Here is a 24,908-nt window from a genome sequence, read left to right as displayed (position 1 = left end):
TGCACCGTACAGTGTGTCCTCCTGTGGCCCTCCAGTTTGTGTCTGTGTCATGCGCAGTTCGCCCTTTTTGCTCTTGTTCGCAGCTGCCTGAGAGGCGCGCTGTGATTGGTTCTCTCCAGACTCCACATGAATCGGGTGACTTTGGGAAGGAGACCGTCAACGCCTAGTAAGCAGTGATTTTTAGCACTGGGTCTTAAGCCCGTACAGAGCGGCCGTTCGGTTCAACTGTGTTACTGATTATACAGCCCGTGTACTGACTTTTCACCAAACACATTTTAATCACTGTTTGAGAAAATGCAGCTAACTTCTCCAAACTTTACCCAGCGCCTGGTCGATTAGTTCACCACCTGCAAAATGACTGCGAGGCTCAAGCTGGATTTTGCTTCATCGGTTGCCTGTTGGGAGTTTCCGTTTTACCTTAAATACTGTAGGAGTTACACTAACTCATTTTTAATAAGCTAACGTCACTTATAAAAACATTATGTGCAAAACATTATAGTCTATATATTAAGATACCTAGCCCTGAAGAGTAAAGTAAAACTAGGACAATTTGTGTCCTAATAAACTAAACTGTATATCGCTCAGCGTTGACAAGGGCACAAAGTAACGTTAGACTTTGTCCTGTCAGGCTACTGTGAGACATTGCACCCATCCCGTGAGATGCTTATGAGTGCCGTACCTAATGACGCTAAGGGCCGTTCCTCACTTCACCCCCCCCCCCCCCCCCCCCTATACACTCGCCAAGAGTTGGGCACGCAGAGGCACTACCGGCTACCCTAGGACAGCAGCAGACGAGGAAAAGCAGAGGTAGGTCGCGTTTTGACGACAAAATTCTGTATCTGGGCTTCTCACAGACGGCTGTATTTAAACACATTAGTAAATAATGTAGGGATTCTGCATTTCAGTGGTTAAAATCGCAGCCTAATAAAGACAGAAAGGTTAGCGTGGATGCTGTGCGTTTCAGTGACCTGTAATGCAGAGGATGGATTGCGAAGAAGGGAAACACTTACTTTAGAGACATTTTAGTTCGAAGCTAAACATGGATATTTTCATCCATGTTTGCCCCGAAGCGGATAAAAACATGGATTGTGTGAGCTCCGCAATTCTCTCCTCTCCTCTCCTATTTTTCCATTATGTTGTTCTCTTTAAAAGTGTCCAAGTGTTACTTCTCTCGATCAAGAAAGGCTCTTCTAGAAAGCCATGCCACAGATTCACGTCCACGTGAATATTGGAACTGATTAACTGCTGTGTACCGTAAAAATAAAAACGTTGGCTACAGAGTCACGACTGTCAGCTATGGCTATATGTTTACATGGTTTAGCACTTTTTTCTTGCGGTATGGAAAGTAAGTGTGTAATTGGTATCATAGCGACAGTGCAGACAAGAACGACATTCGTACCATTTTACGTAAACGTAGTGTAGTAGTAGTGCCGTGCTCCTGGTGATGAATAGCAGTTCAAAAATGGTGTGATTCATGTTAGGGGAAGTACAGGCCTCATAGTGAACTGAAATCTGTTCAGTTTAGCTTCCACTGCCTCCTTTTAAAACTTTGCACAAAGTCTCTTTGAGCTGCTAGAAATCGCCCTCACTCTAGAGAGTGAAAGGAGGAAGTTAAGCTAATCTCACTGTCTATTTCCACAGGCTGGAGATGGAGGCCTTTAATCACAGATTGAACCCATATATTGACTCATGGATGGGTCCCAGGGGTAAGTTCAGCATGCCTGATGTAAATGATATGCCGTTTGATTCTGTGAGAACAAAAGCAGGCCTCCTAACTTGGTGTTATATCCTGAAGGATTTTTTTTATCTCCCCCTTTTAAACCATACCAGATATGAATGTTGTTGATCCATAGAATGTGATGTTGGTTATCTTTGACCTGTCCCAATTTCTTTGATTAAGGGATAAAAATTAAGGAACTGAAAGATCTAGAGTTGTTTCCGAGGTTTGAATTTACATTTGCTAGCTGTTCATTGGAACACTTAATATGCAGATGTGGTGTAGATGCAAGTAAATAATCATTTACATGCAGAAAGCATGTATAAGCTCTTAATGTTTGTTTCTGATTGAGGGAACTAGCTGTTGAGTCGCTGCTGTTGATGTTCGTTGTGACTTTTTCTTTCTTTTTTTAAAGACACACGAGTTAGTTGAGTGTAACAGCACCCCAGCAGAACCTTGAGCCTACATTCACTGCATGGCTGTAAAAATGCACTGACTAATAGAAATTTCAAAAGATGAATTTAATTTACATTAGAAGGTGAGAAACCTGCCCATGTATCAGTGTAGACAAGCTAGGACTGCAGGACACAGCCCAGGACACAGGTTTGTCTAAATCTTTTTTTGTTGCTAAACAAGTGTGCAGGTGTGTTTCTGTGCATTATTGTAGTAATATTATATTTGTCACACTAATTTGAAGGTTAAATCATATGTATTCTTGCAAACATAAGGAAATCTTCTCAAAAAATCATTTTTTTCTTACATAATCTAAAATGTAAGAACTGTGGCAAGCTGCCACTGTTGGGCCCTTGAGCAAGGCCCTTTACCCTCTCTGCTCCCCGGGCGCTGGAGTTGGCTGCCCACTGCTCTGGGTGTGTGTGTGTACTCACTGCCCCTAGCTCACGTGTGTGTGTGTGTGTGTGTGTGTGTGTGTGTGTTTTCACTACCACAGATGGGTTAAATGCGGAGGACCCATTTCGCTGTACAGTGCACACTGTACAGTGACAAATACGTGCACCTTTACCTTTACCTTTACCTAAGGCAGTTGTAACTTTACACTTTGCCTTGCTGGAAAAACAAGCATACACCTGCAGACCAGACCAGCACCACACCAGCATAAACCAATTGACACTACTTTTGATAAACATGGAATTCATGCTGGTCTAAGCGTTTTGTTTTAAATTGATATTTGAACATTTCAGAATGAATGGACCAATATAAATCATTCAAAATTCCAAAAAAATCCCAAAGTCCTGCACAGATGGTATGTAATGTTTAGTAGATAGGGGATTTGTTTTATGAGAACACAAAATTTTCATGTGGACATGTATTTGGTACAGACACAGGATGATTTCATTAAATGTAAAGTTTTTCTTTTGTCTTTATTTGAATATGTAGCTTAAAAAAACAAAAAGTAACTGGACATAATGAGATTATTTTACTTAAATATAGCAATCCTTTGGGCTATGTTACAGTTAATTTTTGAACAGGTAATCTATAACTGAATTCATTTTTTAAGTAACCCTCTCAACCCTGGTCATCATTAGGTTAAAAAAAGCAAACATATCAAAGTCTACAAACAAGAGATGACACTAAAAGGCCAGTTTAGACCTCACCAGAATGCTAGAAACCATTTTCAAAAGTGGTAATTATTGATGACTGCTGACTGAAGTAATAAAATGAATTGTTAAGTGTGTAGAGCTAAACTTTCTGCTCAGATTCAGTCAAATGCTGCAAAACTGAAAGGACTGTGCTTCACTGTACAGTTGGACATTAACTCAAAACATACCGCAAAAAGCAATCCAAGAGCTTCATCAGGAAAAGAAATAGTGTTCTTAAAAATGCTGAGTCATTCACCTGACCTCTGTCTAATTAAGTATGCTTTTCACTTTCACTGAAGACCCACACACCCAATAACTGAAGGCTGCAGTAAAGCATCTCAAGAGAGGAAACTCAGCATTTGCTGATGTCCATGGGTTATTGACTGAAAAGGATTTGCATCAAATTATTAAAAATGATTCTTATATTTATAACCCAATTTTATGTGTGAAAATGGAGAGGCCGCGTAAAGAAATTTGATTGTTGCTGTTTTTTTAGATCAAACTGCATATATCTGCATACATTTTATAATCCTCCTAATTGTTAATTTCAGAATGTATTATAGATACATTTCCAAATTTTACATACATACATGTATCAGCATTGGAGTCTATGTCCATGAAAACTATGAAATATCAGCATTGGCCCAAAATTCCGATATGCGTGCATTGCTAGATCTTTTTATGGACACTTTTTGGTGTTTGATGGATTACGTTTAGGCTTGCATTCATATTTAAATTAATTGAATTTCTGTTCTGTTTAATGAGAACTGTTTCACATCTCCATAGCAAGTCAGTAACTAGTTTTCAGATTTAAGGCAAAAAAAGGAAAAGCATTTACTTCCCTAAAATCTGATGCGCTAAGATTGTATTACAGGGCTACATTGCCCAGAATTATTTTTTTCTTTTACACCCATTTCACTTTTTTGCCTGGAGACACACACGTCCAGTGTGCTCCAACCTCTTCATCATTCTATAGCTTTGAGCATCTTTTAAAAAAAAAAGGTAAAAGGTAAAGGTGCACATATTTGTCACTGTACAGTGTACAGCGAAATGTGTCCTCCGCATTTAACCCATCTGGTAGTGAACACACTCACACACACACATGTGTGTGTGTGAGTACACACACACACCCAGAGCGGTGGGCAGCCAACTCCAGCGCCCGGGGAGCAGAGAGGGTAAAGGGCCTTGCTCAAGGGCCCAACAGTGGCAGCTTGCCGAGCCCGGGAATCGAACCCACAACCCTGTTATCGATATCCCGGAGCTCTAACCGCTGAGCCACCACTGCCCCTGACTCTGTCAGATGACTGGGTGGGTTTACCTGACAAAGCAGTGTGGTCAATTGAAATGATGCCATTGATGCAAAGATACAAATATTTTGTATGTTTTTTCAGATCTCCGTGTAAGAGGATGGCTTCTACTGGACAACTACCCACCCACATTTGCATTCACCATCATGTACCTCCTCATCGTATGGATGGGGCCAAAGTATATGAAAAACAGGCAGCCATTCTCCTGCAGACGGATCTTAGTAGTGTATAACCTGGCTCTCACTCTGCTGTCCCTCTACATGTTTTATGAGGTGGGTTTATTTTGGACATGGTGCAATATGGTGCCTCAAATGTGATACAATCTAGACATGTTTGGTGTCCAAAGTACTTCTTTAGCCTTAATGATGCCATAAGACATGTAGCTAACAAGTAATGGAAGCGTATACTTCACAATTAGCACTATGCCAACTACATGTCTTAAGGCAAGTGCACCTCTGATGTGTTGCGCCCAAAAATTTGAAATCATTGTTTTAATGGAGGTATACACAGCCGCACAGTGGCACTCAAGGTCTCCGAGCACTGTTCAGTTCCTCAGTGCGCCACATTCATTACTATATTAAATTAAAACCAAAACAATACAGCAATAATAATTGACTTGTGACTTAAAATGTATATGAAATGCGAGAATTCCATTCCAATTTTAAAAGAAATGTTTCAAGTGGCTTCACTGTGACTAATATACAGTTGGATGCAGAAGTTTGGAAAGTTGTCACATGGGGATGGCATACTAAATGCAGTTTCAAACCGTTTATTGAGGCAAACTCGGAAGTCAATCAATCCACAGGCAAACACAGTGATAAAACAGATGTAAGCCAAGGCTCAAAGTTCAGGACATAAGTCAAAAACCAGGAAGAAAAAAAGAACATGAGATACCACAGCTTAGAACTCTGGCACAAGAGATTTCAGAGCATGTGAAACAAACTGAGAGTTTTACAAAAGGTACAGTAATTAGTCCCAGGTGAAACAGAAGAGCAGGAGGGGAAGAGAAGATGATCAGTAGCTAGGCGACACCAAGCGCTGCAGAGAAAATGGAGGAGTGTCTAGAGAAGTGGCATAACTCTTGACCAAATAACACAGAATTAGCAAGCACAACCTCTGAAAGTAATCATGTATAAAACACAATATTTTCAGCAAATCCTAATGCACAGTTACTCTTTCGTAACATATAATACAAAATATAAAAAATTGGGTCTGTTCACCTTTGAGAGTCAGTCTTTTGTAACACCAGAAGAAACAGGCAGAAACAGAAACTTCATGGTAGTTTTGAGGGGCATTTTGGATTTTTATTCTATTGTAGATGAAGCATAATAGATCTAATCCAGTCTTTACAGTTGGCAAAATGTTTTTTTCATGAAATGTGGTTATTTTTCCCCCCAAATGCACCATTGCTAATTTTGCACAAATATATCTATTTTCACTTCAGTCTACAATTTCCAAAACATAGTCTTTCAGACCTCACTTTGACCCCCATGGTTCCAGTAAACTGCTCTTTCCTAAGATTCTGCACTGTTAAAATAGTAAGTTGAAAATGCTTGCGTCCCCTGACTTGTTGCCATTGATTATCTTTGTTTTCAGATCATTAGACAGTTGCCTATAAGAGCCCATGGTTGCTTAGTGTTCCAACAAGGTCTAAAGTATTAAAGAATTGATAGGTTGTTATACGTGACGTGATAATGTGATACAGCAGACCGTTCCTAATTACAATTGATGATCTGTCTCAGGCCTGATTTATCAATCAAGGGACTTTGTTTTTATAATGTGTAGGGTTTCCAGACTTTGGCTTTTTTAAATAAAAAAAGTGAGTAACTGTGCATTATGATTTGCTGAAAATGTTGTGTTCATACTGGTTATACTGGATTAGCTACAGAGGCAGTGTTTACTATTTCTCAGTAAAAATAAAAAAATGACAAAGTGTGCAATTTGGTAAACCTGTGTGAAGAATATGAGCTTTTTTCAATAATTTACATATATATTAATAGATTTTGTAGGCCTACATATAGGCCTACACATATGGGATTTTTGTCAGTTTGTTTAGTCACTGTGCCCATCTGTTAATGTGGAATAAAAAACCTGGGACTAAAACGTTTTTTGCAGTTTTTAAAATCTGGCAATACTTGTGCATTTTGTGCCGAGTCCTCTAGACATCTGCCCTGGCCTGCCTGATTTTTCTGTGCATTTTGTTATGTAGGTGGGACAAAAATATACTATTAGTGATGTGTCTTTGCAATTCTTGTGCTCAACTGACCAGTCTGCAATTGATTCACATTCCTATGCGTAGCGTATGTGCACTCTGGGTTGAAAAGCCCATTGGTACAGGGCAAGTCCAGAACACAGCTGCCCTTTCACAAGCTGATTGTTTTAGCGGGCACGTCTGCTATGGTTTTCTTTCATTTGCACAACTTTGTTGTCTTATGAGTGGCTTCGAATGATCACACCCAATATGTTGGTTTGCATTGTAGCCCATGTAAGGATCTTTTTTATCCATATAGATGTTTTTATTAAACTTTGTAAAAGTCAATTCAACTTTCATTCAACTTCATTGTACCTGCAGGCTTAAAGTGTGCTCTTGAGTAATAAAATCTTAATAAATCTAGCTGCATTGCAAAATTACATTCAGTATCATTTAGATCATTCACACAAATTTTGCAAGTTATCTTTAATGCATGAACAGTAAACTACTGTGGTCATTTATTCCATACTTTCAAACTTGTCAACGTTTGGTGAAATCCGCTATTTTAAATGATTAATATAATAATAATGTATGCAGAGAGTTCTGATCTCTCCCTAAAAACACAGAACAGCAGCAAGTAGGGTTTCACAATATTGGGGGAAAAACATGCAATCAGTGCAATCAGTTTACTATAAGATTGGTGTAAATTATATTGAGTAATTTGCCCGGATGTCATGGAAAATTAGAACAGTTTTCCCCTTTGCATCAAGTAGCAGAAAGCTTATAGCATGAGGTTTTTGATATAATTTAGCATTATACCTGACCTCACATGTCCTGCGATGTGACTAGCAGCCCTAGCAACAGCTCATGTCTTTATTTTCCCAACCCAGGCATATAGTATTCAATTTTTATGGGCCAATGAAAACTAGGATAACATTCACAAAACATGAAATGTTTTGTGAATGTTGCGCTTGAGCTTTCAGTGTGGTTTTGATTACTTTCAATCCCATTTTTAACAATTGGAGAAAACAAATTAATTTGTGAAAATGATGGTTGTCGGTAGTCTACTTGTCCTTGAACCTTTTCACTGCTCATTAGATTTAATGCATGTTATCCCATTGGTCTCAGTCCAAACAATTGGTTGTGTGAGCTCCTGCATGATTTTAAAGCAGATGTGGAAATATAGGGCACAGTAGCTTTATAATGCCAAGCAAAGATCAGTGCTAGATCTCCAAATCTAGGCCAAACCTCCTGACCATGCACAGGCTAAAGTGATTATGTTTTATGAGGACACTCTAATTGTGTTTAATGTTCCCTGAATGTCCTTTGGAAGGTGTCTTAAAGGAAGGAAACACTGTAATTTTGGAACACAACATGATTACGACTATTTTTTGCATTCCATCCAGTTTAAATTAAGTTAAATATCATAACTAATTATGATATTTATTATAGTTAAATTCTTTGTTAAGCTACATACTGTTCAATAATTGTGAACATAATTCTTACAATAATTGAACAATAATTGTTCAATAATTCTTATGAAGTAGCTTCACAAAAGCTTGCTGTGTGTTGTAAGTAAAAATGTGTTGGTTCTAAAGAGATCTTTTTCACAACTTTAAAAACACACAATTTCATATTGCCTTTAGTTTACAAACCTTAACATTAGTTAATGTCCATCAAGCACATACATTAAAATCCATGTCCTCAAAAAATTAATCATAAGCTTTGGCTTATAAATTATACATTACATTTAAGGCATTTAGCAGACGCTCTTATCCAGAGCGACTTACAAAGGTGCTTTGCTATTTACCCAAGGAAAAACCTCAGCTAGTTTGAATAGGCTAAAAATTCAAAGTAACCTCTAAGTTTAGACACTACTAAACACAAGTCAATAAGGTGACCACTTTGCTATTCACCCAAGTATTTTCGGAAAACGTGGGTTGCTTTAATTTGAAGACAGCGAGCGACTCTGCCGTTTGGTCACCCAGGGGAAGTTCGTTCTACCACTTTGGTGCCAGGACCGAAAAAAGCCTGGACGCTTGTCTTCCATGGATTTTGAGGGATGGCAAATCAAGCCGAGCCATACTTGAAGCTCGAAGGGCTCTTGGTGCGGATCAGCTTTTGACCATTGCCATCAAGTGCAGAGGGGCTGGTCCAGTCTTGGCTTTGTAGGCCAGGGTTTTGAATCTGATGCGGGCAGCTACAGGAAGCCAATGAAGAGAACGCAGCAGTGAAGTGACATGGCTGAATTTAGAAACGTTGAAGTAGACCCGTGCCGCTGCATTCTGGATAAGTGTAAGCGCAGAGGGAGACCGGCCTGAGAGCTAGTGGAGAGTGAGAACAGAAGAGGACCAAAAACCAAGCCTTGTGGAATGCCAGTGGAGAGACTACAAGGAGCAGATGTGTCCCCCTGCCATGTTACCCGGTATGAGCATCCCTGCAGGTACGATGCAAACCATCGCCATGCAGAGCTGGTAATTCCAGGGCCGGCAAGGATAGACAGGAGGATCTTGTGGTTTAATGTGTCATAAGCTGTAGAGAGAGGTCGAGGAGATTCAGAACCGATGACCGTTTGGTAGATTTAGCTGCATGGAGTTTCTCTGTAACTGCAATGAGAGCAGTTTCAGTAGAGTGTGCTGCTTTGAAGCCAGACTGGTTAGGGTCCTGTAGATTGTTCAGAGTGAGAAAGAGAGACAGTTGGTTGTAGACAGAGCGTTCGAGAATCTTTGAGAGGAAAGAGAGAAGAAAAATGGGTCTGTAGTTGCTGATGTCCAAACTGTGGTTGGTTTCCTTAGGATAGGGCCAACTCTGTATAATTGTCATCTGGATCATCTTAATCACGTTTCAAATGTCTTTGTGCTCATTGGGTAAGTTACAGTTGTGGAGGTTTACATACACTCATTGTGGACATGAATGTCATGGCAGTGTAGGGATTTTAAAGGTTTCTTTGAATTGTTACACCTACTTTTGATCACAACTGTAATTTAGTTTTTAGCATCCCTGAATTTTATGTATTTGAGTTGTCTTCACCCATTTCAACTCTTGCCATTGCTTATTGCACACTAATTTTCTACATTACAGCGTAAAAAGGGCTGATATAGATGAAGCAACTGGCATCCGAAATTGGCAAAAAATGGTCAAACAAAGACTTTATTGAGAAGGTTAAAAAAGCACACAGCAGCAATACAGTGAACAATGGCAGGTCACATGCTTTGAAGAGACTTCAGCAGAGAAGGGCAAGGATCACTGATAAATGAAAACAATCTGAAAGCAGAAATTACAGAATTTATTATTATTATTTAATTATAATTATAATAATTATTATTATAGGAGTTTATTACTGATTCAGCATTTGAATGTGTCTTTGTCCCAGCTGTACACCCTTCAAACTGTTTGTGGATTCTATTTCTTTACTTCAAACTTCAAACTAATCTACTGCACTTAACAAGTAGTTATTTCCTTGTTATTTCCTTGGGCGATCTGATGCAAAGGGTTGCTTTTGAAAGGATTATGGTAAGACTCTTTTGGAGTGTTAATGCTCTCACACCCCCTGTGTCTTTGCAGCTTGTGACTGCTGTGTGGCAAGGTGGATATAATTTCTTTTGCCAAGACACCCACAGCGCAGGAGAGGCTGATGATAAGGTAAAACAAGTGCAAGCATGCTTTTCACCCTGAATACTTGGTAGGGAATTTGGTCACATTCTGTGCTGTACAAATGGAAGCCTGGAAAATGTAACACGAGCAAACATTGGTCTTTCACAATACACCCCTGTGTTACTCACATCTTGCCTAGACATCATATCTTACACACAAATTGCTTTGCTGTGCTTTCTGGGTTGCATGAGTTGATACAAAACCTATTGCATCACTATTACTTAAGCTCACCGCCTGAGTGCTAAAACACATTGCCATGAACTTTGACCTGAACACCTCATCAAACAAGCCAACCTGGCAAAAAATACTCTAGGTCATTAAGTGTGCATGAGCAGGCACAATGTTGAGATATGGAGGTCCATTAATTCAGCCCCAACAACATTCAAAGCCCCTGTAATAAAATGAGCCATGATTATGGATGTCTTCTGATCACACCACAGTGTCATATAATTAAATTTTTTGTGGGGATATTGGAGTAGTAGGTTGATGCTAATTTCCAGTATTGTTTATGTACATACAGTTGAAACCAGAACTTTACATACACTATATAAAAAGACACTGTCTGACATAAAATCAGAATACATTTTTCCTGTCAAAAGTCAAAAGTTTAAATACATTAGTATTTGGTACCATTGCCCTTAAACATTTTGGATATCCTTCCACAAGCTTCTCACAATACTTGGCAGGAATTTTGGCCCATTCCTCCTGACAGAACTGGTGTAGAGTGACCTTTTAGCCCATGTCGATACAGTACTTGTTTCTCTGTGGATAATGACACACTCTTACCAGCTTCAGCCAGCATCTTCACAAGGTCTTTTGCTTTTGTTCTTGGGTTGATTTGGGCACATTTTGGACCAAAGAACGTTCATCTCTGGGACACAGCACAGTCTCCTTCCTGAGCGGTATGATGGCTGGACATTCCCATTTTGTTTATACTTGCGTATAATTGTTTGTACAGATGAATTAAGCATGTGGGAATTGCACCCAAGGATGAGCCAGACTTGTGCAATTCTCCACAATTCCACAATTTTCTTCCTGATATCTTGGCGGATTTCTTTTGACTTTCCCATGACGTGTTTCAGGTGTGCCTTAAAATACATCCACAGGTGTGTCTCTAATTAACTCAGATGTTGCCAATCAGAAGCTTCCAAAGACATGACATCATCATATGGGCTGTCCCGAGTTGTTTAAAGGCATTTAGTGTATTTAAACTTTTGACTTTAAAGGAAGTAATAAAAATTGCCTTAAAAAAGCCTCTCAGTATTCTGGCATTTAGCTAATAGAAATAATTTTGGCAATCCTAATTGACCTAAAACAGGAAAAGTTTATTCTAAATTCATGTCAGACAATAGCATTTCATATACTTTAAGAAATAAATATAACATTTTCGGTTGCAGTCAAAATTGTTTAACTTCCTTTGAAAATCAGCTTTATTAGCAATATCTTGCAAAGATTTGCAATAAACCAATCATACAAGCTCAAAACAACTAATTTAACAAGTGGTTTCTCCAAATTCCACATAAAATATGACTTTTAATTATTACTGCAGTCTCTGAACTATTCAATAACTTAATGACAAGCATGGGCAGTGGCCTCCAGTTTACTAATAGTCTTGGGTTTGCATGCTGCAGCAGCTTTCTCCAAATTCCACCAAACATTTGTATGAGGTTCAAGTCAGTCCACTGTGACAGCCACTCCAGAATCGTCAAGGACTTCTTCTGAAACCAGACCTTGGTGTGTGTGCGGTCATTGTACTGTTGGAAGGTGTGATGCTTCAGCTTCCTCACTGAATTATACCACCAAATACTAAAGGAAAATGTCAGGACATTTGTCTGTGAGCTGAATCTTAAGAGAATGTGGGTCATGCAACAAGACAACGATCCAAAGCACACAAGTCATTCCTACCACAGATGGTTAAAGAATAATAAAAGTAATGTTTTGGAATGTCCAAGTCAAATCTTACTCCAATCGAAATGTTGTGGAAAGACCTGAAGCAAGCAGTTCATGGGAGGAATGGCTTAAATTTTCTTTATTTCTGCAAAAATGTGACCTAAAATGTTAACCAGATTTTTCCACAAGTCCTTTAAGTAGATAAGAAGAATCAGTTTAAACAAATGAGACAAAAATATTAAAGACTTCACATACTTTCAAGCACCACTGCACAATGCAAGTTTAAAAGCAATTAAAAACAGGTATTAGTTTATGGTTATGGACTTTGTCCCAACAACACACAGTTACTTTCTAGTTTAGTTAGAATACCTGCAAACCTTTAAACATTAGTCTTTAATGTAGTAATTATGTCATAATGTGGTAGTAATAATGTCCTTCAACTTTCAGCTCTGTGTTCATGAATGTCTTCCTTGGGAGCAGGTTTTGTCTAAATAGTGATTTGACAGTTTTCTTTTCCTGTCTATTGTTAAACTCATAACATATTGGAAAATTCTTAGTTATTTAAACCCTTAGTTTAAGTGCTGGATGCATCACAACAGATGAATTAAATACATAGGGGTTGGCTATATTTCCAACGTAGTACTGTCACATATAGGGATACATACATAATAAATATAAATACATACATAAATATATAATACTATGTACAATGCTTGTCATTGGCATGTTTAGATAATATTTGAAACCTATATTTGATAACATTTATTGTATTCCAGAATTGCAAACTCTTCAGGCTACATTGTGATGGTCTCTGTTTACTCATTTGCACTTCTAATCTAACTAATAATTCTAGTAAATGCTCTATATGCAGTTGATTTTCATCCAAGTTTGTACTTTTATATGTGATGGATATCGGCTTCAACCTAAATTTCCATATCAGTGCATGTGACACATTTACATGTATTCTTATGTGTCTTAGAATAAATTTGCTTAGTTAAACTAACAAAAACAAAAAAATAAAATATTAAAACATTTTGCAAACCTTTTGAAAGGCAAAGTAAGCTATGTAAGAACATACAAATAAATGTAATAGATGGTCAGTGACCTGCTTGACTGGCATGATGTGATGTGGTTTGGTTATTTGTTATCATTCTATCATCCTGGCAGATGATTCACGTGCTGTGGTGGTATTACTTCTCCAAGCTCATCGAGTTCATGGACACATTCTTCTTCATCTTGCGGAAGAACAACCACCAGATCACTTTCCTGCATGTCTATCATCATGCTACCATGCTCAACATTTGGTGGTTTGTCATGAACTGGGTGCCATGTGGCCACTGTAAGTTTCTCTGACAAAAACTGCCCATATCTTGCTGTTTTAAGTGCTACCGAAAGAGCTGAGGCTGTAAAAAACAAATGCCAACGAGACAAAAATGCTACACTTTCAGTTAATCCTAAAATACATGCAGCTTTACATAATTTTTTATTTTTGGCCACTTAAGAGAATTTTTTTCTTTGTTCACTGGAGCTGAAGCAGATAATAGGTCCTTCATGCCACATCCTACTTAATATTATGGATATTGATCATTGGTTAGGGACATAGAAAGGGAAAGATAATGGATGGTAGAACAAAAATGGGCATCCATCTGCTGCACTTTCAGCGGTACTCTGATCGCTTCTGATTATTTCATTTGCTTAGCAAGGACACTCTGTCCCATAAGCTGTAGGGCACACTCTATCAGTATGGCTTTATGCTTGCCAATTTAAATACAAGTTAACAGCCAAGGATATACTGAAACAAAACATACCGCTCATTCAATTGAATGAAAATAGATTTAATGGCGTAGTGTAATATGTAGCACTGATTATTTCTAAGGTGATTACATGTATCATGTACTTTTTTGTTTGTTTGTTTTGTTTTTGTTTCAATCAATTTTACCAGCCTATTTTGGAGCTACCTTTAACAGCTTCATCCATGTGCTGATGTATTCCTATTATGGACTCTCAGCCATTCCTGCCCTGCGACCATACCTTTGGTGGAAGAAGTATATAACTCAAGGACAGCTGGTGAGTGGACTGTCATTCAGAATGATTCTTATAATTCATTTTTTTCTCCAAACATAGCTGACTAATTATTATGATTGCTCTAATTGCTGTCAAGGACTACATGATGTGGGCAAAATATATTGTCTGTTTATTTTTATTATTGTTATTGTTGCACATCAGGGTGTTGGTGATTGCACACTTGATTATGGTCTAATACACCACAGTGTTAGCTCTTATGCAGCCATATTTTGTGTTTCAGGAAAAATGATACCTTGTAATATAGATGAATTCACAGCTTAATGTTGGCCTGCTTTATCAATTTCACAATCACATTTGATGTATGTTTGGGGTCAGTGTGATGTTGGAACACCCAATTGTATCCACATTTCAGTGAGCTAGCTGATGGTTTAAGATTCTGAGGCAGTTCTCCTTCATTATTTCGACTTTGTGCAGTGTATGTCCACAGAGGATGATGCTACCATTACTATGCTATGCTTAACAATGTTATTTGCCTCACCTTTACTCCAAACAAACGTTTTTTGTTTTTTCTTTTCATATAATTGTCTCTCAACTGAGACAGTGACAGTGTGGGTCTTCTTCCAGACCTTAGCAAAGTGGCTACACTTCCCAATAATTTGTATTTGTGTGGAATTGTTTGAGCTGATGAGATTTGCAGTTGTTTAGAAATGGCTCCAAAATACATTTCTGAATTATACAAATCTATGATCACTCAAATCTATGATTTCCTTGGACTTTCGCATGGTACCATGTGTTGGTCAATTCAGTGAGTGCCAAACAAAACCTATTTTATGTGGGTACAGAGTAGCTACCGGCTGTGGTCAGTCATGATTAAGAGGAAGTTAAAAAGAGGCCATGGCAAGTTAAAAGACATCTTAGATCTTTTAGCACTACTAAATTACCAGTCTAAGTGGGTGTATGTATATTTTTGTACTTGTGTTAATTTTAGGAAAAAAAGTATATTGTGCACCAGGTTTTGTACACTCATTCTGCCCAAAAAGAATGAACAGACAAAAGTAATTAAAAGCCAAAGCCATAGCAATCTTTCAGTTTATCCATACTCCCACAAAACCTTGTATGGTCCCTCTGTGTAGTCAAGATGCTCACAATCTTATTTTTCATAATGCAACCTTATGTGATATCCTAACTCATATCATGATGCCAGTTAACAGAAACATACTTGTTGGCAAGTTAGTTTGGCTGATTTTCTTTTTTCTTTTTATTTCTTTTTTTTATTTTTGGCTGCTCTAACAGGTCCAATTTGTGATGACCATGATCCAAACGTCCTGTGCTGTGGTCTGGCCATGTGGTTTTCCAATGGGTTGGCTGTATTTCCAAATTAGTTATATGGTCACTCTTATTGTTCTCTTCGTAAACTTCTACATAAAGGTAGGAATTTATCTGCATGGCTGTACTTTTAGACTTGTTAGCCAGACCTGTGTTTGGCTGCAGAATATAATACAAAAAGTAATATTTCTTGTTGTAAAGGTTTTATATACTGAGAATATACAAAGTAGACAAATTGCCATTAGATGATGGTGAAATGTGATCTGAATCATTCATCACTCTGTCCACCAGACATACAAGAGTCAAGGGCCTTCACAGAAAAAGGATTACCGTAATGGCGCAAATACATCTGTGAACGGCCACATGAATGGGACAGCTTCTGCAGAAATGGTAAAACACAGGAAGACCCGTGCAGATTGATGACGTCTCCCAGAGCCAGCACCCAATCCCCCCCCCCCCCCCCCCCTTACATCTTCCCACTATATCCATATCTGTGTAACATTGCCATGATGTAGGACATCTTAATGTACCAGAAAAGCCTAGTATATCCATAGAGACAAACAGCTGAAGCCATTGTAGTCTGTGATTCAGAACATTTAGCACACCACAACCTGTTGTTCATTTTGAATCAAATTAAAGAGAACATGGAGAATATAAATAGAGAAATAAACTAAGTAAAACAGAGTCAAGTTATATAAAATGTTTTGGACAATTTAAACTGTTTCATAGAATGAGACTTTATAATAATTTATGTTAACAAAATGTCTTTATGTATAAATAAATAGTGGATCAGGCAGACAAAACAAGCCACAGTGGCAGCACAATGTGCAAATGATTATTTTGCACAATAAACAATGTACACAACCTTGGTACATAAAATATGAAGAATATATGTGTATAATGTTTTTTTTACTCAGATCGTCGTATTGCATACATCTGCAAAAGATTGGAAATGTAATGTAAATTACCAGAAATACATGATAAAGTATTAGGAAATGTGGGGCATTTGACTAAAAGTGGACCATTGTTTTCATGTTGTGATTAGTAGGCTGTTATCTAGATTTACACAATTTACACAATAACCATGTTTTCAAGTCATGGCACCCAGACCAGTGTTATACATTTAAAATGCCTGACTCAGGAAATTGGATGTTTAAACTGCTTGCAGCTATACACACACATTCAGCAATTCAAAAGCACACAATCTAAATGTACTGCATTGTGTGTTATACATTTGATACTGGAGAAGTGTATTTATGATACTTCATTTTTCCACAGTCACGTTAGGAACTATCTAGCCATTCACCATGCACTTGATCTTCATTTGCATTACACCATAGTTTGCCACTTCTGCTAAACCTTGCGGAAGTACTGAATGTGTTCAACACTGGTCATTCATTTGCATAGCACAGTGCTTACCATATCAGGTGTTTTCCCTGCTCTACATACCCCACTTCAACTCAGGAAAGGCTTGTTAATGTGCTGATTTGTTAAGTCAGATGTGTTTGAGCAGGGCAAACAACAGAATATGGAGAGCAGGGGTCTTCTAGGACCAGAGTTGAGAGCCACTGCCATAGTAAATGCTATTCCATGTATATGGAAATGCAAAACACTAAGTATGAATTTATGACTTGCATATCACTTACACTGAAGGCAGTATGAGATAAGACTATAATACTGCTTTAAAAATTTATTAAATACATACATTTGAAAATAACTGATTTAACTACATTAAACTACATTATCATCTGCATTATGTCCTGCTGTGTACTACTATTCTATACTTTTAAATGGGACCTCAGAATGATACCAAATACTGTGCCGAGGCAAAAAGAGGATCTTTGTACTCAAAATGGTTGCCCCACTATTCAGTTATGCAGAGAAAGTTATTGTTGTATTTATAAAGTACTGTGTTGTAAACCATAATGTGTTCTAAACCAACCATCTGCACCAAACAAATGAAGATCTATATACCTGGACATTGGCAGACTAAGTCTGGGTATATAAAAAGCATCAATTAAAAAACTAATAATGCATAAATGTCCTGCCACTAATGTGGAAAAGTACATGCAGTACCACCTTCAACATTGTAATGTACCTGCTAACACTGTTATTAGTGTTGCTTTGATGTCACTATTTGGTATTAGATGTATACTATGTTATTAGGTATATACTTCCCTGCTAATGTGTATACCTCTTGCCAAATGGTGTTAAATCTTGATTGTTCATTCAATTACAGATGTTGTGTGCTTAAATGATACTGGGCTATTTATTTAGTGTAGTCTGTTGTTTCATTCAGTTCATTCCAAATATTGCTTTAAAGACAAGCAGCTATCCTCTCTGAGCAAATCTCGCTATCATTCATTGAATCACTAATTATTGTAACGTCTTAGTGTTGAGTTGAGTATGGACATACAGTGGGGGAAAAAAGTATTTAGTCAGTCACCAATTTTGCAAGTTCTCCCACTTAAAGAAAAATGAGAGAGGCCTGTAATTGACATCATAGGTAGACCTCAACTATGAGAGACAAAATGAGAAAAAATCTCACATATAGTCTGATTTTTAAAGAATTTATTTGCAAATAATGGTGGAAAATAAGTATTTGGTCACCTACAAACAAGCAAGATTTCTGGCTGTAACAGACCTGTAACAACTTCTTTAAGAGGCTTCTCTGTCCTTCACTCATTACCTGTATTAATGGCACCTGTTTGAACTCGTTAACAGTATAAAAGACACCTGCCCACAACCTCAAACAGTCACACTCCAAACTCCACTATGGTGAAGACCAAAGCGATGTCGAAGAACACCAGAAACAAAATTGTAGACCTGCACCAGGCTGGGAAGACTGAATCTGCAATAGGCAAAGGGCTTGGTGTGAAGAAATCTACTGTGGGAGCAATAATCAGAAAATGGGAGACCTACAAGACCACTGCTAATCTCCCTCAATCAGGGGCTTCCACGCAAGATCCCAGCCCGTGGGGTCAAACTGATCACAAGAACGGTGAGCAAAAATCCCAGAACCACACGGGGGGACCTAGTGAATAACCTGCAGAAAGCTGGGACCAACGTTACAAAGGCTCCCGTCAGTAACACACTACGCTGCCAGGGACTCAGATCTTGCAGTGCCAGACGTGTTCCCCTGCTTAAGCTAGTACATATCTGGGCGCGTCTGAAGTTTGCTAGAGAGCATTTGGATGTTCCGGATTGTATTAGGAGAATGTCTTATGGTCAGATGAAACCAAAGTAGAACTGTTTGGTACAAACACAACTCGTTGTGTTTGGAGGAGAGTGAATGCTGAGTTGCATCCAAAGAACACCATACCAACTGCATGGGGGTGGCAACATCATGCTTTGGGGCTGTTTCTCTGCATGGACGACTGGTCCGTGTACATGAAAGAATGAATGGGGCCATGTATTGTGAGATTTTGAGTGCAAACCTCCTTCCATCAGCAAGGGCATTGAAGATGAAACGTGGCTGGGTCTTCCAGCATGCCAATGATCCCAAGCACACTGCCAGGGCAACAAAGGAGTGGCTTCGTAAGAAGCATTTCACGGTCCTGGAGTGGCCTAGCCAGTCTCCAGATCTCAACCCCATAGAAAACATTTGGAGGGAATTGAAAGTCTGTGTTGCCCGCCGACAGCCCCAAAACATCACTGCTCTAGAGGAGATCTGCATGGAGGAATGGGCCAACATACCAGCAACGGTGTGTGTCAACCTTGTGAAGACTTACAGAAAACATTTGACCTCTGTCATTGCCAACAAATGATATATAACAAAGTATTGAGATGAACTTTTGTTATTGACCAAATACTTATTGTCCACCATTATTTGCAAATAAATTCTTTAAAAATCAGACAATGTGATTTTTTTTCCCTCATTTTGTCTCTCATAGTTGAGGTACCTATGATGTCAATTACAGGCCTCTCTCATCTTTTTAAGTGGGAGAACTTGCACAATTGGTGACTGACTAAATACTTTTTTTTCCCCACTGTATATTAGTCAATACATGCCTTAATGTTGGCAAATGGGCCAAAATATCCGAAGTAGCTTAAGAGGAATTGTTTCATAGCTGGGAAGTGGAGATATTTCATATTATTAAAATTATTGATATTGAAAAAAGCAGAAACTGCAATAGAAACCATGATCTGTGATTGTAATTTGAATAAATAAAGGTATATGTGTCTATCCTGTCATATGTACGTACTTGAATATCTGTAACTTGAATAGACGTCCTAGCATGATTCTGTATTTGAACCCTTAGGGGTTGCAGTTGTGTTCTGTATGGACACACCTGGCATCTTGAGGGTCCATTATGGGGCAATGCCCCTCATGTTGTGCTAGACTGGGAGCACCAGTTTGCTGCCAGTTTTTTTTACTCTTTGCAGGCTATAAATAATATTAGTAGTAGTTGGCTAACCTATTAACCAAATTAACAACCTGTGTTAAATAAAGTATATATTTTACATTTAGTTAAGTGAGTGTAAGTGATGTACTAAAGAAAGAATTCTTAAATCAATCAAAATCTTTTTGAGGTAATAGTAAAGCTTCAAAAGTACAGCTTCAAGAATTAGTTTTTTTATTATTATTACATCTTAACGTAGGTAGGTAGCTAACATAAGTATATTGGTAACATACAGTCGCAACTGAAATAATTCTTTCCTCATTGTAAACTAGGTTTTATTAGCAAAACTAACAAACTCAGGTTTTTTGGGTTTTTTTTTATTACAAATGTTCAAACAAGACTAATTTAAAAAGCTAAACACAGCTCATTTAACTAAGACTAATAGTGTTTTCTCCAAATTCAGCTTAAAATGTGTTTTAATGACTACTACTGTCTCAGAATTATTCGACTCCATAATGACAAGACTCTTCAGTGCTTTTTAGTAGAGCACCCTTTTGCTGTAATGGCCTGCAGCAAACATGATGCACCGTCAGACACCAGTTTATGGTAGTACTCCTGTGGAATCTGAGCCATGGGCAGTGTTCTCCAGCACACAAACTTTCGTGAGTTTGTAACCTAATCCCACCCTATTTTCTGAGGAGTTCAAGTAAGATGACATCACAGTCGCCTGACTTGAACCCCATAGAAAATCTTTTGGAGGATTAAAAGAAGGCGGTTGCAGCCCATGAATATGAGGAATGGGTTAAGTTTCGTCTGGTGTGCTGCAAGAAGCTGGTGTCTGGCTATGCATCACATTTCCAGCTGGTCATAACAGTAATAGAATGCCCTACAAAAAACTGATGCTTATCATTAAGTAATTCTGAGACTGCTGTGGTCATTAAAAGTGACATTCTGTGTTGAATTTGATTGGTTTGCTGTTTATTGCTGAATTGCCCCGGGTAAGCAAATACGATGGGCTGGCGTCCTGTCAATGGGTTATTCCTGCCTTGTACCCAGTGATTCCGGGTAGGCTGTGGGCCCACTGCGACTCCGACCAGAAAGAAGTAGATATGAAGATAAAAATGAATGTATATTATATTTTTTTGTCTTTTAAATGTCTTTACTTTTTATAAAGAGAGATGTCAGGGAGACTCTGGGATAGTTAAATTTTACAGAAACACTGTAAATCATGCAGGAAAATCATGCAGGGAATCGAAATTTGCAAAATACAACAACACACTAATTTAATAAAACAGTATAGTGTGCATATTCTGAACTTACAGTCACTATCATGTTAGTGTTCCTGACAAGGGTGGGAGATATGATTTCATGATGGTTGTAAATTATATGTTCAGTTATAAAGAAAGTTTAATAAAACACCAGTCACTATTTCTCACTGGAAATATTATAAATCAACCACTCTTTTTCTGCATGATTTGGACCATTCATTTTACAAGAACAGGCCCACAGCCCTCCTAAAGAACTTATCCAGCTGAAAGTTTACCATAGAAACCAGAAGAGAGAGAGCTTAGTAGGGTGAATACAAATTACTTTAATCTAAAATGTGTGCCGTCTGCAGACGTCTTATCAATACCTGCTAAGGTCTAAGGGCATATCATGTCTAATGGGAAGTTTTAGGGTTTAAGAATGTATAATAGGGGTTAAGTGCACACAGTTAATTAACTGAGAACAACTGCATTCACATATGTTCCAATCCATAGGCCACAGTTGAAATACTGTGGATTCTTTCACCAGTTTAGAGCTAAATCAGGAAGAGCATTCCTGAACACTGCTGGACACACATCACAGCAATATCAAAGGACAAAGTACACAAGGTTGGCTTGTGAAGCACTGTTATGAATGCTTCTTCAAAGTGGTTAAGGAAGTGGAATACAGTCTAAGGATGTAGGACACATTGTTTTTTGTTGAGAGATCAAGATCAGACTGTAAAATGACCATTAGACTTCCACAACGCTAGGTCCACAAACAATGGTGCCAGCAAAATATCGTCTTTTTTTTCCTCAAATGTCATATTGTAGATTAGTTTGCTCTGATTTCATTCCTTTTTTAGCTTCAAAATCACTGAACATGTAATTGGTGGATTATAGCTGTCTTTGTTACAATACTTTTGCTCTACACTGGCAGCCAAAATGAGTTGCTTAGATGTATGTGTCCAATGCAACCCTTTATCATGGCCTTAAAAATGAATGGTATTGTTCATATAAATTATAATATGCAATTTATGCATGCTATCTTTTTATGTATATATGTTTTGAATGTGTTTTAAATGTGGTCTTTTATATAGGCCAATGTAGCACTGCTTTTAATGCTACATTTTACTAAATAATATTTTAGAACATGGATATAGTTGTCAAAATGACTAAATTATACATATTGCAGTTAGGTTTTGATTTTTTTTTCATAAATTGTTTTTAATTAATTAATGAATAATAAATAATAATAAAATACTGAAATAAAAAAGATAAGTTGTCAGTAATATTCTAATTAATTATGTTAGCTTAGCTAAGTTTTACTAAATTACTCTTCAACATTAATATCATAACAGGAAATTGAAATAGGAAAGCTTAATTAAAGAACACAAAACATTTGCTGCATCAACAAATTCAATACCCACAGTCTTTTCTCACAGAAGATTATGATATAAAAATAGACTATTTGAGAAAACATTGATGAATTAATGTATTTAACTGTGCAGATAAAGGTGGGATATTTATCCGTCATTACATGTTTCTAGAAAATATTGTGTGTAAATGTACAATAATATGAGTGCCTCTGGTAGAATGTGTCGTTTGAACAAAACAATGCATTTTGTAAGCAGTGTGATGTGGTCATAACCTAGTTGTAATATAGCCTAGTTGCTACCAAACAACATATATATTATTCTCAAACTTTGCTACTATACTATAAGTATATAACCAAGGTGTTAGTTTGGCAATACTGTACAGAACAGCAAGGTTGTTAGCGTTGCAAACATACAGAAAAAAGTTTCTAATGCTACACTTATTATATTATATATTATATATTATATTTTTGAATGTAGTATGAAAAAAACATTTTCAAGTTTTATCAAACTTTTTAAACATGTGTTTTATTGATTTGAATCAATAAAACACATGTTTAAAGAGTTTGATAAAACTTGAAAATGTAGTTTTTTTCAAACATCATATATAATTAGGTTGGTTATGAAAAGAGCAAATATTTGATTAAAAATATTTCCAAATAAAGTTATAATTTTGTGCTCTACTAGCGCAATAGCTTTATTGCTCGATTAAGTAGTATGTACTTTATGACCCACTTAGAGTTAAGCTTCAGTTCATAAACAGATAGAATGCTCTTGTAGAAATTTCATAGATCCATCAGTGATGGCAAGTCGTCCGGGACCCGAGGCAGCAAAACTGGAATGAGATTATTGTTTGCATGCAGTGTTTGGATTTTGGCAAATATATATATATATATATATATATATATATATATATATATATATTTTTTTTTTTTTTTTTTTTTTTTTTTTGATTCATCTGTTCACATAATTCCAGTAAATGTCCAATTTACTATTTATAAAGGATTATTACTTTTTTGTGTTGTTTTATTATCCATCTACCATACACACTGTTCTTGTTCAGTCTTCACTTTAAGACGAACTCATGAACATTGACATTAGTTATTTTGGGGCTCTTTGTTTCTTCTCGTGGTATTATTTTCCACACCCTTGGAGGGAATAGTTTTGGACAACCACTTCTTGGGAATAGCTAAACTCATACATCTTTATCTAGTTTTGGGGATTCTTTGTTCACATTTCAGGTTGTAATAGGTTTACAAACCTTCCAGCAGTACTGTATGCCAGTATGAAACAAGCTTATGTGAGAATTGTGAAACTTGAAACTCATGAGCTGTTAATTAACTTATATGCAGATAAAAACTGCTGGTATTCACTTGCTCATACAGAACTAACACAGCTCCCTCTGTTGGACACAGATAAAGTCAAAATTATTATTTATTAGTCTAACAGAGGTCTGATTATTTATATTATTTCTTGATAGTAGTACTCAAGTACCCATTGAATTACAGATAATGGATATTTGTGTTTGAGTATGATAGCATTGTGTGTGAATAATGCCTTCAGGAAAAACAAGAAGTGTAGCAAGTGTTGACTTGAAAGTTAAGACTTAAAAGCTTCCCTAACTCACAATTATCAATTATACACAAACACAATCAAATCACAACAAAACTAAACTAAAAGAAACTAGAAAGTTATAGTGTTCATGGTGTTTATTGAGCACATTGAGCTCCTCCACAGTGCAGGCTAAAAAAAGTGAGTGAGTCTTTGAATTGAATAAACTGCAGATGCCCCTTCAGTGGCAAATAAGATTTGCACAACATTGAGGGGGAATTTTGAACCATTCCTTCCTGCAAATGTGTTTCAGTTTGTAATATTTTTGGGATGCCCTGAGTGCACAGCCCTCTTCTGCATCTTAATAAGGTTCAGGTCAAAACTCTAACTTGGCAATTCCAAAACACAAATTTTCTTCTTTTACAAACATTCTTAAATTCTCTTCAGCTTAAGGTCATGAACCGCTATTAATTTTATTGTATGAACAGTCTTTGGACTGTTGATTTGTAGTGTTATTTTTTCTAGGGATATGCATTGTATTAAAGGTCTGTCCATATAAAATCCAGGTGGTCTCTGGCAAACTTCAGACACGCTGAAATGGTCTTCCTTCATGATGTCCGTCCATGAACACATACTTGTTCAGTGGTGTTCTAATAATGAACACGTTGACAATGTTTTTTGTAGTT

General features: G+C 37.3%; 1 protein-coding gene across 2 annotated transcripts; it reads left to right on the top strand.

The window, feature by feature from the left end:
• Positions 1-709: 709 nt before the first annotated feature.
• On the top strand, positions 710-19,899 carry elovl5 (ELOVL fatty acid elongase 5). 2 transcript variants are annotated; one of them, XM_072677547.1, is made up of 8 exons: positions 710-807; positions 1,642-1,706; positions 4,707-4,894; positions 10,378-10,455; positions 13,525-13,696; positions 14,300-14,424; positions 15,676-15,810; positions 16,000-19,899. In XM_072677547.1, exons 2-8 carry the CDS (start codon positions 1,649-1,651, stop codon positions 16,126-16,128), a joined length of 885 nt encoding a protein of 294 aa, XP_072533648.1. In that variant the 5' UTR covers positions 710-807; positions 1,642-1,648; the 3' UTR covers positions 16,129-19,899. The 2 variants fall into 2 exon arrangements, with proteins under 2 accessions (XP_072533648.1, XP_072533649.1); XM_072677548.1 differs by lacking the exon at positions 710-807 and adding an exon at positions 2,253-2,320 and having other exon boundaries at positions 1,644-1,706.
• Positions 19,900-24,908: the final 5,009 nt, after the last annotated feature.

The sequence above is a fragment of the Salminus brasiliensis genome, chromosome 4 (genome assembly GCF_030463535.1).
Source record: "Salminus brasiliensis chromosome 4, fSalBra1.hap2, whole genome shotgun sequence".
NCBI classification, from domain to species: domain Eukaryota; kingdom Metazoa; phylum Chordata; class Actinopteri; order Characiformes; family Bryconidae; genus Salminus; species Salminus brasiliensis.
The sequence above is the reverse complement of the archived record's forward strand: the minus strand, read 5'-3'. Positions and strand labels throughout refer to the sequence as shown.